The 15,291-nt window shown below is 51.0% G+C and overlaps 1 protein-coding gene across 1 annotated transcript; it reads left to right on the top strand.

Annotated features, from left to right (window-relative positions):
- Positions 1-13,563: 13,563 nt before the first annotated feature.
- LOC123176624 (protein DMP6) lies at positions 13,564-14,570 on the top strand. The gene has a single exon (XM_044590743.1). It carries the CDS (start codon positions 13,755-13,757, stop codon positions 14,415-14,417), a length of 663 nt encoding a protein of 220 aa, XP_044446678.1. The 5' UTR covers positions 13,564-13,754; the 3' UTR covers positions 14,418-14,570.
- Positions 14,571-15,291: the final 721 nt, after the last annotated feature.

Genomic DNA, 15,291 nt, shown 5'->3' on the forward strand with positions numbered 1-15,291 from the left:
GGCGAGGTGAGGATTTTATACCAACATTACAGCCTCGCGGGTGTGAATGTATGTTCGGATTTGCCCCCAGGTGGCAAGCATCTGCCATTGGTGGGCGGTAGGTGGAGTTCGGGTCCGCCACGGTTCGGCTCGACCCGTTCGCATTTAGTCCCGTGCGCCCTCCGTGCATCGCGTCGCCCCGTCCCGGGCCATTCGACACGCCCGCGGGAGCAGAGCTCGTCTCGTAGCCGATCTCGCACCTTCGTGAAGTGACACGGAACGAGACGACGTCGCCGACGTCGATGTCTTCCCCCGCTGGAAGGAACCGCTCGTCGATCGTGACCCCACGCGTGTCCGTGAGGACGAGACGGAGAGCATCCCGTCGCAGCGTAAGCACGCCGTCATCGAATGAAAGCGTGCGCGACATGAGATCGGCTGCGAAGGATACCCGCCATCTCTCGTCGGGCGCGTCGCCATATTTGTGCCGCTCGAGCACGCCATCACTAGGGTTTGGTTGCTTAGTGGTAGTAGTGTGTCTGCTTGAAGGCGTCCCTTGCTGAAGAGGTGTGCTGATGCCTTGTTGTCGAAGAAGTCGATGAAATCGTGTTCCACACCGGCTTCTCGTGGATCTGCTCGATGAAGTATGTTGACTGCGTAGTCGTACAACTCGATGTAGATGTTCAGCTGGATGGAGGGTCGACCGCCTGGTGTAGCATGTGGATGTAGACGATCAGGAGCCTGGTGCGCGCGAGCTCGGCCACGGAGGCGCATGTGCTGCGTACATCTTTCGCGTGGGGCAGCACATAATTGCGTGTGCCTGCACGGGTCGATCGGACGAACGGTCCGATGGTTGGCGATGACGATGCCGCTCCGCGTAGCAGATATGAGAGGCCTGGTGCAGCAGGTCCGAGCAGAACTCCGTCACATCAACATGGCCGACTGGATCTGCACACGTAGCAAAAACACAACCCGTTGGTCACACGTGTGCACAGGTCGCTGCAGCTGAGATCCGATGTTGCCGGCAGATCAGATTGCGACGAGATTGTTCCCAGCCGTGGATCGCAGAGACCCGCGTGGGCGTGGCGTTGCCTTTGCGATCCTGGCAGAAGGCCCGTGGCTGAAGTCCAAGGCTCCATGCCACGCGCGTACGCATGGGCGTCTTCCTTGCTGCTCCTTGCATGCATGTAGTCGATGCGGCTGCTGGGAACTTGTCGATGGAGGTAGCTCGGTGCGGTTGCGCAGTCGCTCGGTAGGTCGATGCTGCATCGGGAGGCGCGTACGTGTCCGTCGTCCGCGTACGCTGCAGAGGGAGGAGCGTGAGTCCTGCTGCGCGCTGCGGGGGGAAGGGTGCGCGTCGTCCGGGAGATGTCAGGGCTGGCCTCCGTGTGTGGCGTCCGCTCTTGAAGCCGGCCGCATGCAGCAGCGCCTGGTGTTGCGTAGCCGCGTACGCATAGGCTTGATTGGAGCCAAGTCCATGACTGCCAGCACGTGCCGGACGGATGATAATGGAGTGCCTTGCCGAGGACTACCTGTTGTGCATCGCTGGATCGAAGCAGCTCTGGGTGTGGTCGACCATCGCCTCGGGTAGATCGATGTAGTCATGTAGATGAACGCGTGGGCATAGATGCCATGCATCTGTCGAAGCTGCATCGGAGTTGCTGTCCGGCCGTCGGGTGGATCCGCGTACCCGTACGCGATGGCAATCGCCGCATGCAGGAGCTACGGCCTCCCGTGATCGGACGTGCATGTCCATTTTTTTGCGGGGGGGAAACTTGCATTACTCATTCAAGATGTCCTTACAATCTAGAGAAACAATCTCCATCAGCTCATCCGGACCAGCCCCTAGCCAGGTCATGGTCCTGCCTTGAGATCTAGCAAACAATGCTAAACTATCGCTAGCTTTAAGAGACAACAAATGCTTTATCTCCTTCACGATGGATGCGTAGATTGAGCGATCGACGACCTCACATGAAATCATGATAACAGCCTCAAGAGTCCATCTCCACCACTATAGGAAGATCGCTGCGTTGAATTGCCAGGGATAGCCCTTCCATGCATGCACACAGCTCCGCCTCCAATGCATCTCTACAAGAAAACAGGGCCCTACATGCTGAAAAGTTAACGACCCCACGGTGATTACGCAAGCTCATTCCAGCCCCTGCAATCTCGGATGAAACAAAAGAGCCATCAGTGTTCAGTTTGTTCCAACCCAGCGCCGGTGGACACCATCCTTTCACATCTGGCACACTGGTGATGCTCGCAGCTGACGCCGGTTTTTCATAGACTATGGGAGATTTGCCTTTTGCTGGGTCTGCTTGCGGATTCAGCTTGATTCCAATCAGGGTGTCGACGTAGCTTTGAAGGAATCTTACTGAAGCCTCCATAGATGCTGCAGGTTTGCAATGCAATGCAACACTTCATTCCGGACAAACCAACTGCTCGCAGTAGATCGGTGACTGCTTCCCCGTGCTTCTCACCGGAAATTGATGTCGCCTAATTATCTGGTGGCGAAACAAAATTATCTACTAGACGGATTTTTTAATCGATACAATCTAAACTAGAGAACCGATCTAATCTTTGATTGATTGGGTGACGCGCCCGCCGAGGAGAGGAGATTAATCTCCCTGAGGGCAGCGCGCCGCGGGAGCGATTGAAAACCTAGAATCGGCGTCGTTAGACTAACCGCTCTAATATTGAGAAAAAGGGTTTCCCCCACTTTGTATTACAAAGCAACCAACCGATACAACCGACGATAGGGCCTGGGGCGGAAGCAGCACAAACACGTCCAAAAGAATGGAAAGAGAAAAAAGAAAAGAAACAAATGCCGATAACGGCGGATCGACAAAAACGACGAAGCCTCGTGACCGCTGCGTCCACCGGAGATCGCCCACCAAGCTCCGAGACTCCGAAGTGCCGGTACCCAACAACACCTCCAAGAAGGGACGCGACGATGATGACGTTGCTGCCAAGGGTTTCCCCCGGTACACGACGAGGAGAGAGGAAGGGTAGCCCCGACGCCCTCCAGGAAGGTCCGGCAGCACCCTCAAGCGCCACCACGTCGATGTCGGCCAAGCCAACAGAGATTTCTCCCGATCCCAGCCTCTACCTCAGGCACTCCGGAGCTCGCCACCAGACCGACCACCACCCTGCGCCAACACGGACACGAAGCTTCCCACGCTGTCTCACCATGGCACCGCAAAGATGGTCTGCACAACGGAGAAGAGGAGCCGGGACTAGGGCAACAACACCGTCGGCATACAGGAGGGCCCCACCTCCACCGTCCACGACGGTAGCCGACCGGACGCCATGGCAGGAGCCTACCGGGCCCGTGGCCCCACAGGCCCGGCCGGGCCCTCAAAGGCCCGGACAGCTCCCGCCTCCGCGCAGTAGCTGGAACGCCGTCGGCGTCGCTGTCCCAGTCCAAGCCGCTCCCCTGCCACCCCATACAGAGAGTGTCGCGGTCGCGCCGGAGCCGACCCGCAAGGACCCAGAAGGGACCCTACGGGCCCAGATCTGGGCCGGGGACGCGCCCCCGGCCGGCCAACACCACCGAACCACCCCGGCGCCAAGAGGCGGCACCACTACGGCGAGCACCGCCGGCCTCCACACCAGGACGCCGGATCGCCACCGGCCGAGGCGCACCGCCGCCGGCCATCACTGCCCGAGCAGGGGAGGACCGCGCGCGGGGAAGGGCAAGCCCACCTCCGCCAGCATCACGCGGCCGAGGGCCGGCGGCGCAAGCTGACGGCGGCGAGAGGAGGGATGGGCGCGGGGAGGGGCTGGAGGCGCGCGGAGGAAGGGCCCCCGGCCGCCTCGCTCGGGGAGGCGGCGCAGGGGTACGGGGGCGTGGAGGAGGGGTGGGGGAGGAGAGGGGGAACGGGGGGAGGAGGGGGCTGGCGGCTCCGGCGGGCTCCGGCCGCGGCGGCCGCGGCTCCGCGCGGGGGAGCCGCCGGCGGCGGCGGGGAAACCCTAGGGAGCGGGGGAGCAGGGGAGTGGGAGTGTCTATTCAGATCCTAACCGCTCTAATACCATGTAGAAAAAATGTACGATGGCTAAATATTGTATTATTCTGTTGTATTGATCTGACCCTCGTCTGGTGTACATGGGGAAGTACATGGAAGAGAGACTTAGAGTAGAGGGAAATCATATATGATTTACGCCGATTCTATACATAGCTCTTAATCTCTAACTTAAACATAATCTTTACCTATAATAATAAAACGCCTTTCGCTTCTGGCAGTCCATCCAAAAAAATACCCATGAAAATGCTACAAGTTACACACTATGTCATCCAAGTGGAGAAAACGATTTGATTTTTCGGATCAAAAGTCAATGTCCAGCTTCGTTGTTTTATATAGGTGAGACTGACATAAGTTGCAGATCCACAAGCAGCAGAGTGGTTGACGAGTAGCTCCTCTAGCGAGGATTCGATCCCTAGCATCCACACTACTTTTTAGTTCCCTTTTCTCACGCATGTCCTCCCCATTTATGCATTCATGGGCGGGTCCATATGCGGGGCTTCATTCTCCTCTTTTCTTTTAGTTCCCTAGCATCTATGGAGGCTTCAGTAAGATTCCTCCTGGTGGGATTTCCAATTGTAAAAGTTGCAAGTTTTAGAAAAATGTTCAAGAAATCGTGAAATATACGTTATTTGACAAAATATTTGGGAAATCATAAATTTTTCACAAATTAAACAAATTTTGGTGGTTTTGCAAAATTGTTCGCAAAATATAAAAAAATCATGATTTGGAAACAAGGTCGGGAAATAAAATCATGTTCATGATATTGGAAAAATGATTGTGTATTCAAAACATATTCGGGAATCTGGAAAAAAATGTCCGTGAAATTTTAGAAATCACAAAAATAATAAATTTTAATATTTTAAAAATTTCCCGATTTTTAGAAAGTTCATGGATTCAAAAAATGTTATTTGAGTCAAAACATGTTAATGAATTCGGAAACTGTTCATGCATTTAAAAATTATTCGTAAACAAAACTAATGTTCGTGATTTTTTTGAGAAAATCCAAAATTTCAAAAAAAAGTTTGTCGATTCGGAAAACTGTTACCGATTCAAAAGTCTTTGATATCTAGGAATTGATTAGTTTTTCAAAAGTCATTATATGTCTTGGCGCAGGGAGTAGTTCGTGGGCGACGAGATTTGTTTTTAAAGTTTTAAAAATTCCCTTGCGCGACATAATGACAAGTGTGGCATACATTGCACGCTCACAACTTTGGGATTTATCACGTTGAATGCATTGTGATCACGTGGACATTGCGACCATCATCGGCGAGGGTGAGAAAAAAAGTAAGTCGCAACATGGTGAGCCACTGTGTTAAAATAGAGTACACTCATATATTATGATATTGAGCCATACTTATTTGGTTAGCACATAAATTTTTTTTGTCTTCCGTTACAACGCACGGGCATATATGCTAGTTACTCTAAACCCCACAAGTGTGCTAGCAATCTTCGTTAACATCATCCACCTTTAGAACACACAATCTGTCCTAGACAACCCAAACCGATCAGGCATCCTAGTTATACATCTAACAAAGTCCGCCCTCAACTTGCAACTAAGCCTGATTTTTTTCCGTCTCAGTTGCAAGTACAATATCGACTCACAACTAGGGGTTGACCTTTGCCCGGTTGCAAGTCAACCATCAACTTGCAACCGAGCTCGTACCTTTTTTTAATCCTAGTTGCATGTCCACCATTGACATGCAACTGTGCCCTTAATATTTTTTGACTAGTTCCAAGTCAATTGACTCACAACTTGGCCTGATGCTTTTTTTTGTCTCCACTTGTAAGTTCACCCTCGACATGCAACTGAGCTCGATGCTTCTTTTATATCGCACCTGTGTCCGACTCTTTTTTTTTTTTTGCATTAGTTGCAAGTCTGCCCTTAACTTGCAGCCGGGACTGACTCTTTTGTCTCAGTTGCAAGTTCATCATCGACTCACAAGTTGCAACTAAGGGTTGGTTTTTTTTCTCAGGTGCAAGTCAAGCATCGACTTGTAACTGGGCATATACCTTTTTTTATCCTAATTGCAAGACAACCATTCACTCACAAACTGGACTCTAGGTTATTTTTTGTCGCAGTTACAAGTCAACCAATGACACGCAATTGGGCCGGACCATTTTTTCTGTCGCATTTGCAAGCCCATCGTTGACATGCAACCGGCCCCTTGATCCTTTTTATGCCCCAATTGCAAGTCCAGTCTTGACCCGCAACTAGGTCCAATATTTGAGGCCGACTGTTCCTGCTTTTAATTTTTTTAATGGTTGTTTCATTATCAAATTTTGACTAAGTGGTTGTTTAGCCAAAAGAACAGAAAATACATTTGATTACTGCTAAAAGTATGTTCAACGTATATTACAAAAAAGTCAACGTACATTAAAAGAATGTTCACCCTCTTTGAGAAATTGTTCACCATGTTCAAAAAAATATGTTCGCTTCTTTGCGAGGTTATTTACAATTTTAGAAAAGATTCACGTTTCAAAAATATTCACTTTTGAAAAACATGTGTTTTGAACTTTCAGAAAAAATATCTTAGATCTGCCGCTGCAGATGACTTTTTTTTTTGCTCTTCGCTGCGTATTTGCCACCAAATCTATAATCATCTCGTGTGGTAGTCGGGCATGCTCAAAGAAACGAGGCCTTGTGTTCGGACGTGGCGCACTTTTGTGGGATTTTAATCCTTCGAACTGCAAATGGGCCGGACCTCCCGTTCTTACGGCCTGGACAAGGTAAGCACGAGAATAAACAGAAAACAAGCAACAAATAAAACTTAGATATGTCCCCAAAAAAAACTTAGATGAGTCTTGGTTACTCAAAGAAAAAGAAAAAGATCTAGATAAAAGTTGGGAGTACCTAAAACTCATTTAGATAAGATATAATTTGGTCTCATTCACTTTGAAAACAAGAACAGATACAACTCACGTCAGCACACACGCATCTTATAGCATCACATTCAATGACTATAAAAAATGAATGCGACCAAATTATATCTCATCTAGATGAGTTCTAGCAAAACTGATAAATGTTAGACACACCCTAGGAAGTAACCCTTTATGGAAACAAACTCTCCCTTGACCATGTGGCAGACAGTCTTCCTTTTAAAATAGTATCCGAGATCTCCATGGCAATTTCTGTCTCCAACTAAATTTCCTGGCAACTGGTCTTCTCGTGTAGGCGTGTAGCACGTACTAGTTCATCCTTGCACAAACCATCAACACGTAGGCATGTATAGCTGGATAATACGTACATGTCCATCTCATCGTTCATATTCTATCTCATGCCTAAAAGTTGCAAAGCAGCGGCATGAGTCTTACTAATCACGATTAGGTCTTCTGCATCTTCGCAGATAATCGGTAAGCACCTTTGTGTATACGGCATTAGATGGAACAGAAGCGACCACAATTGACCTCAAAAATGTGATATGACCGTGTGTAACCTAACTATGGTGAGGGGCTACGATTGGAAAACTAACTTTTGAGGCAAGTTGCACACCAGTCAAGATATACTTCGGGTAAATCCCCCACATCTTCGTGTTGCAAGCACATCTTAGCGGCTGTGATTCAGAACACAAATTAATATCGTTAAGACCCCAAGCACAAATATAAGGTTGTGAGAGTCAGACCTTATACCCATGCATGTTTTAAATACTAGTGTGTACACCTCTAAGGTTGTTAAAGGTCCGGTCGAAAAACTGAAATTTAATTTGTTAATAAAGATTTGCCAGAGCTTTTTTTTGAAACGAGGCAAAAGATTTGCCATTTTCATTGATTAAGAAGAAGAGAGTTGCCCGGTTAATTAAAGGAAAACCGGGCAAAAACCTAGATACAAACCCCACACGGGGCACACACGAACGACTTGGCCATAACAACGCCAAACAGTCGACCGCGACGTCGAGGACATGGCAGCTCCGATTTTGCTGACGAGCATCACAAGAGAAAGTTGCAAGCCTCGCACCGACATAGTCCAGTGCAACATCCGGAGAGCACCGTCCGCTGAAAACCGCCCTCATGGAGTCATAGTTGCCGCCATGGCCCCGCCTCCCACAGCTCCGACTTCTCTGTCACAGCCAGAAACCAGCATGGGCACACCCATAAGCGCGTCGGACCGTCGGCAGCAGAAGGACAAGCCGCGACTCGGTTCTGCTCGCCACCATCGTCGTTGCCACACGCGTCGCAACACAACACCAACCTCACCACCGGCCAGGCACCTGCCGACCGCGATGCCGTGCACGTCCAGCCTGCAGGAAGCACAAATGGGGCCAAGATCTCCTAGACGGCGCCCCAAAGAGGGAAAACGACATTGGAGACGACGCCGCCGCCTGATCCAACCAGGATCTTGACTTTCGCCCGGGGATCTTGACCCGAGAGCTGAGGATGCACAAATCACCACGACGGCGCCTCCAAGGAAGAATGCGAAGCCCACAGGCGCCGCCGCCGCCGGCCGGCAAGCACGGGCCAAGCTTTCGCCCGGATCAATAGCACCACCACTCTCGCGCGGTCGACCAACGCCAACCCGCACCTCCACTGACCCGCGCACCCCTGCACAGCAACCATGCCATCGCCACACAGGGACCACCACCACGCCTCACTGACGAGACAGAAGAGACGAGCCTCCCTCCACCAAGCACACCGCGGCCGCCGCGTCGCCCACGCGAACTCCACGGCCGCCGACACATCAACCGCCGTCTTGGGGCCGCCGCCCCGGAGTCCAACCCTCGAGCAGATCCGCAGCATCCAAGGCGGCCACAGGGGCAGGGATGGGAGGGCTGCCACCCCTCACCAACCACGCCAGCCAGATCTGGAGGCCTGGCAGGCAGCCGCCACCGCAGCACCTCCAGCCGGACGACCGCCGGAGACGAATCCCACGGCCAGAGCCGGGACGCGCAGCACCAAGACGAGAGGAGGGGCTGCCACCCCGCCTCGTCACGCCAGCCAGAACTGCCGGACCGAATCCCGCACAGCCTGACGGTGCTACAACGTCAATCTGGCTACCGCCACCACGAGCGCGCTAGATCCAATCCGCACGCGTGTCGCCACCTCTGCCGCGCAGCTCCTCGTGCCACGCGGACGCCCCACGACCAGCGCCGCACGCAGTGGAAGGGGAGAGCACCACCACCAACTCGACCGGGGAGCGCCGCCCCGGCCGCGGCACGCGGGCAAGCGCCGCGAACACCGCCCCAGCAGCACCAGCGGGCCGCCGCCGCAACCTTCCAGCCCCCAGGCACCTTCGGTGCTGGGCCTGCCGCCACCGCGGCCGACGCCGGTGGCAGCGGCAGCGAGGGAGTCGACGGCGTGGGGAGCTTTTGTGGCGGCGCTAGGGTTCGCCTCGACGTCGCCCTGGGGAGCAACGCGAGGCCTGCTCTCCTTTGGTTTCTCCTTCGTGATGCCAGAGCCTTTATCATAGTGCACATCCTCTCGTTGGTTCCATAACTCAGGGTCACTCCTTGAGGAAAAGCCACAGAACGTTCGCTATCCAAACCAAATCTCAAAGGCCATAAGGGGCTAGACTGTATATCATGAGAAGTATACGCCTCAGTAATCTGGGTTGGGTGGAAATCCGACGCTGAGACAAAAGCCAGCCCAACATGTCTTTCAGTAGCACTGGGAGTAGTTTTCTTGATGGCCAGGTCCAATTCATCAATGGCACCATCCTCATAATAATTATTATGCAAATCTTTATCCATAGGGTCAGTTCCCTCTTAAGCATGTTTATCCACATCAATATCCACATGCCTTGAATCCTAATTGGGATCATCACTACCATATTACTCAAAACCTTCGACAAAGAAGGAAAGAAGATAAACTTCTATTTTTCATTTCCACCAACCCCTCAAAAGTAATTTTGGTTGGATCCCTACAAACAATTTTAACTGTCAATCTCATAAAAGTTTCTTTTCATCATTCCATTCTAGTCCACATCCACCAAAATTCCAAAACAGGACACAATTTGAACTAGCACCTTCCAAGAATACTATTTAGGAGGGATCCCTTTAACCTTAACCCAAGCTTCAGCTAGCTCACCGAAGGGATCAATTGAACTAATCCATTCCACCACATTAACAGAAACACCATCAATAGGCAAGTGAAAAGTTGGGAATTCAATCAGATCTTCCACCTTCTTCCTTGGGGGAAACTTGGCTAGAAATGAATTAGGCGAAATTGAACGAATATTCCATGGCCACTTGTTTATTTTTGCAAAAGCTACCATCCAGATTTTTAACCAGGTCATCATTGAAAATCTCTCCTTTAACCACATTGACCACTCCACAATATTTGAAATTAAGCCATTTTGATTCATCCCTAGCAGGCAGTTCCAAATGATAAACCCTAAACCTAGAGCAGAGCTACCAAAATATGCAACCACAGTGTGTAACCGAGTCCAACCAATGCAGTTATTCACATTATAACCTTCCAAGCCAAAGATGAACATATCTTGGAGCTAATGTAATTACCCACATAGTGGCCTACACCACCACAAATAAAGCATATCATATCTTTATAATTGGGAATCAATACATGTTTAGTAGGCTTAGGCGGAGGAGGAGCAACACCCAGTCGCTGAGAGCTTTATTTTCTTCTTTTTTAGCTGAGCCAGTCGCTGAGAGCTTTGGCATGGGAGAGTTCATGAAGTAGGCACATCTGAAGCCGCAAAAGCTTTTTGTTAAAAACATCTCTAGAAGATCCCGCAAACCGGGCCATCCAGTATAATAACCGCCGGTTTGCCGGATTGATCCCGTATACCCGTCCACACTAGATCCTCCAAATACAGCCGTCCCGATTTCTTTGTGGGATCCAGAATTTGCGATCCCATGTCCTCCATATCTACGGGATTTCACCCGATTTGGCCGGCCCCCTTTTCCTTGGCGCGAACCCACTTCTGCCGGCTTCAGTTCCCGCCTCGACTCCCCGCCACCGCCGCCGCACATCCTGGCCACTTATTGCTTGACGCCATTGCCCCGCGCCGCCCAAAAGCTCCTCCGACCCGCGCCGCGTCTATTTCACCTAGTTTCGGCCGCGGGGGTGCCCATTTGTGCCCGCGGCTCATGGACGCCACCGGCTCCATGGATCCGCTTGGAGCTCGACGCGTGGGCTTGTAGCTTCGGATCTGGTTGGTTCTGGTGGCTGTGAGCGACACGCATCGCAAGAAGAGGGCCGCGCGACTTTGCTTTGGCCATCGGGGAGAAGAAAGGGGCGCGCGACCGGGGTTTGCTTCGGCTGGTGGGGAAGAAGAAAGGGGCGGCGAGGCTTTTCTTTGGCGGGTGAGGGAGAAGAAATGGGCGGAATAGCTTTGCTTTGGGCGAGGTATGTCCAACACTCGCGGTTTCGTGCTCGATTTGGCCAGAGTAGGTTCGGGTGAAATTCATGGCCATTTTGTGTGCATTTTGTAGATGGATTGGAGTTCATCCTCGTTGTCTTCGTCCGATGATTCAGACATAGAAGAGATGATCCTCGACGACGACGTCGACAACCTAGTGTTGTTGCATCTCGTGGAATCAGTTGAGGCGAGGCATAAGAATAAGCGGCGCGGATCCATGGTTGGTTGGCTATGCATTCCCAGCAACCGAGAGCTCTCAGCGACAAGATTCTCATGAAAGACTACTTCACCGAGGTACCGACATATCAGGCTCACCTCTTTCGTAGGTGATACTGAATGCGTAGGTCAGTTTTCGTCCACATCGTCGAGGCTTGCGAGCAAAATTGTCGTTTCTTCACTCGGCGTAGGAATGTCGCCTGTTTGATTGGCTTTAGCATATCAAAAAATATCAGCGGCAATGAGAGCGATTGCTTATGGTGTTCCCGCCGACTACGCGGACGAATATCTTCGCATTGGCGAAGGTACCACTATCAAATGTGTCTATCTCTTTGCGAAGATAATGATCCGGTTTTTTGGCCCGGAGTACCTTCGAGCACCAAACGAAGAAGACACAAAGAAGCTCATGACAATGAACGAAGCAAAAGGGGATGCCTGGGCATGCTTGGTAGTATTGATTGCATGCATTGGAGGTGGAGAGCTGCCCAATGGCTTGGGTAGGGCAATATACCAGCCACAAACGTAAACCCATTATCGTGCTTGAAGCCGTGGCTTCACATGATCTATGGATTTGGCATTGCTTCTTAGGTATGTCCTTGTCTCTCAATTTGTAGCGCTCTCATTTATTTGCTCAACTAGTTAGTGGCAAAGCTCCGGCTTGCAATTATACCATCAATGGCTATGACTATACCATGGGGTACTATCTTGCCGACGGTATTTATCCTTCATGGTCAACATTTGTGAAGACCATTAGTGACCCCAAAATGAAGAAGCACAAAATTTGGGCCGAAGCACAAGAAAAAGGATATTGAGGGGGCATTTGATGTGTTGCAAGCTCGGTTTACCATTGTTTGAGGTAAAAAATCTCTCAGAAACATCATGACTGCTTGTGTAGTTTTACACAACATGGTCGTCGAGGATGAGAGGGATTTGGACTTGGAGTACAACTATGACAATATTGGTAGCCGTGTGAAGCCTGCCAGGGACGTAGATGGGATCACTGCATTTCTTTTGACCTACCGGAAGATCGAAAACCGTGATTCACACAACCAACTCCAGCAAGATCCTATTGAGCATCGGTGGCAACTCGATGGGGGAGATAGATCCCCATTTTTATTCATTTCTATTCATGTGAGATCTGAACAATTTGGTATTGTAATAATTATTTGAATTTGAACATTTGTTGTAATGAAAACTATTGTTGTATTGTGAAACGCTTTTCGAACAATTTACATATTCGTATGTTGAATTTATATTATGATTGTATTCGGTTCATATCATTGAAATGTGTAATTTGTTTGCTGCTATGCAAAATTTACGGTCCCGCGAGTGTTCTGACAAAATCTTGCGGCACCGTAATTTTTTTTACGGACGGCCTTATACTCGTTTTGCTTGCCGGCCAGTTGCGGGATCTGCTAGAGATGCTCTTACCCGAAATCGTATAAACATCCTTGCCAAAAAAAATATCATATAAACAATTCCCTTACGAGACTCGTGTCCTTGTGGCGTGGTAGTGGGCCGCACACATGCAGCTGGCACGACACGGACGCACGTCTACCCGCTCAAAGTCTTTGCCTAAATCCAATAGTAATACGCATCGTGCCAAAGCCTTCCACGCACACAAAAACGCACTGGACGCCATGCACGGTACGGATAAATGATTCTCTATTCTACCTAACTAACGTATTTGCATCGCCTCCTTTGCTTAATAGCCATCGTGCCAAAGCATACACGCACAGTAACGGCTATCTACTATAGGAGTATAACTAAGCGTGTTGGCGTAATCGCGTTGCCCCTTGCGTTACTCAACTGCGCGCGCGGCTGGGCTAGTGTTACGTGGCCACTGGCTGGGAGTGCAGCCGGAAGCAACCCAAGGCAAGGCTTTGACTTGAAGCGGCAAAGGGTCGGGTCGCGTCCCGCGTTTCGGTCCACCTCTCTTGCAAGCAACGGCGAAAACCTCCACCGATCTGTGTCGGTTTCAATCAAGGTTCCTGTTTCTTGCAAGCCAAGCGCAAGCGCCCGCCGGCCAGCCGCAAACGCCCCGGCAAGCTCCACCCATGTCGTCACGCCGCGCGCGGCATTCCATGTAATCCCCTTTAAATCCCTTCTCCGTTGCACCGGCTATCACACATCATTCGCGTTCCCCTGCCTCTCCTTCCGGTTTATTCATCATAGGCAAGATTCTTTCTTCCAGAGCGTAGATTGTAGCGAGTCCGGCAGCGGCAATGGCGGCGCAGAACGAGGTGGTGGCGCGGCAGGGGCGCGAGGACGAGGTCCACGGCGTCGACGAGGAGCGGCCACTCCTGGCGAGGCCGCCGGCCGTCCGCGACGACCCAGGCGACGGGCTGAGCCCGATGCAGAGGGCCATCAGCCAGACGTACCAGAGCACGGCGCACCTGGCCACGCTGCTGCCCACGGGCACCGTCATGGCGTTCCAGCTGCTCTCCCCGATCGTCACGGACCAGGGCCACTGCGTGCGCGCCAACCGCGCCATGGCCGGCGCGCTCGTCGCGCTCTGCGGCCTCTCCTGCTTCGCGCTCAGCTTCACCGACAGCTTCCGGGACGCCAAGGGCGCCGTGCGCTACGGCTTCGCCACGCGCCGCGGGCTCTGGGTCATCGATGGCGGCGCGCCGCTCGACCCGCAGGCCGCAGCAGCCTACAGGCTGCGCTTCCTCGACCTCGTGCACGCCGTCGTCACCGTCATGGTCTTCGTCGCCGTCGCGCTCTTCGACCACAACGTCGTCTCCTGCTTCTACCCCGTGCCGTCCGAGGATGCCGCGCAGGTGCTCACCGTGCTGCCCATCGCCATCGGGGTGGTCGGGAGCATGCTCTTCGTCACCTTCCCGACCACACGCCACGGCATCGGCTTCCCGCTCTCGCAGCATTGATTCCCGACTGCTGCCCTTCCTACTATTCACCGATTAATTCTTCTTCTCTCTTGTATAAAAAATGGTAATCTCTCGGCCGTGCGCCAAGGGCGAGAGGGAGTACAAGTGCCAGGCGGTAAAGAGTAAATATAGTACGATGCTTTTTAAAGAAAATGTCCCTCATATTTTGCCGCAGGTTCGGTCTGAAAGACCCCCATCCCAAATTAACCCGTTCGATCCGAAAAACTCCCATGCGGAACGTTCCGATCCCTGCTGGCTCATCTGGCACATAAAGCAGTCAGCCCAAAATACAGAAGATGTCAGGCACAGCCCATTGCATACTGTTACGCTCAAAAGAAGCCCCAAAGCAAACAAAAAACAAATGAGAAAAAAAAACAAGAGGACCTTGCAAAAAAGAATTATTGCCATGATATATAAATGAAAATTGCTCGCCACACCGAACCTCCCACCTCTACCTTGTTTGATCCACGAAAACATACTGCAAAATATATGCCATTTCTGATCTAAAAACACAAATGTCCATGACAAAACTAGATGATTTGCGCAAGAAATAATTATTTTTTGCCATGATCACACTACTTTGCCATTACAATAAAACTTCAGAAAAAATGGCATGACAAAACAAACTACTTACCATGGCATGTTGCTATCCTCGGTAAATGTCCATGGACACAAAATGTTCATGGACTATAGCATTTCTTTACTGAACACAAAATGTCGATGGCGAAAAGTACATGGTTTTTGCATATAAAAAGCAAAAAAAGTATGATGCAAGTAGTTTGCCATGGCAAACAAAGATTTCAGAAAAATGCCATGGCAAACATGTGATAATTAACATGGCATAATTTGATATTATGAGATAGATTTTTTGGCC

This window comes from Triticum aestivum, chromosome 1D (assembly GCF_018294505.1).
Source record: "Triticum aestivum cultivar Chinese Spring chromosome 1D, IWGSC CS RefSeq v2.1, whole genome shotgun sequence".
In the NCBI taxonomy this organism is placed as follows: domain Eukaryota; kingdom Viridiplantae; phylum Streptophyta; class Magnoliopsida; order Poales; family Poaceae; genus Triticum; species Triticum aestivum.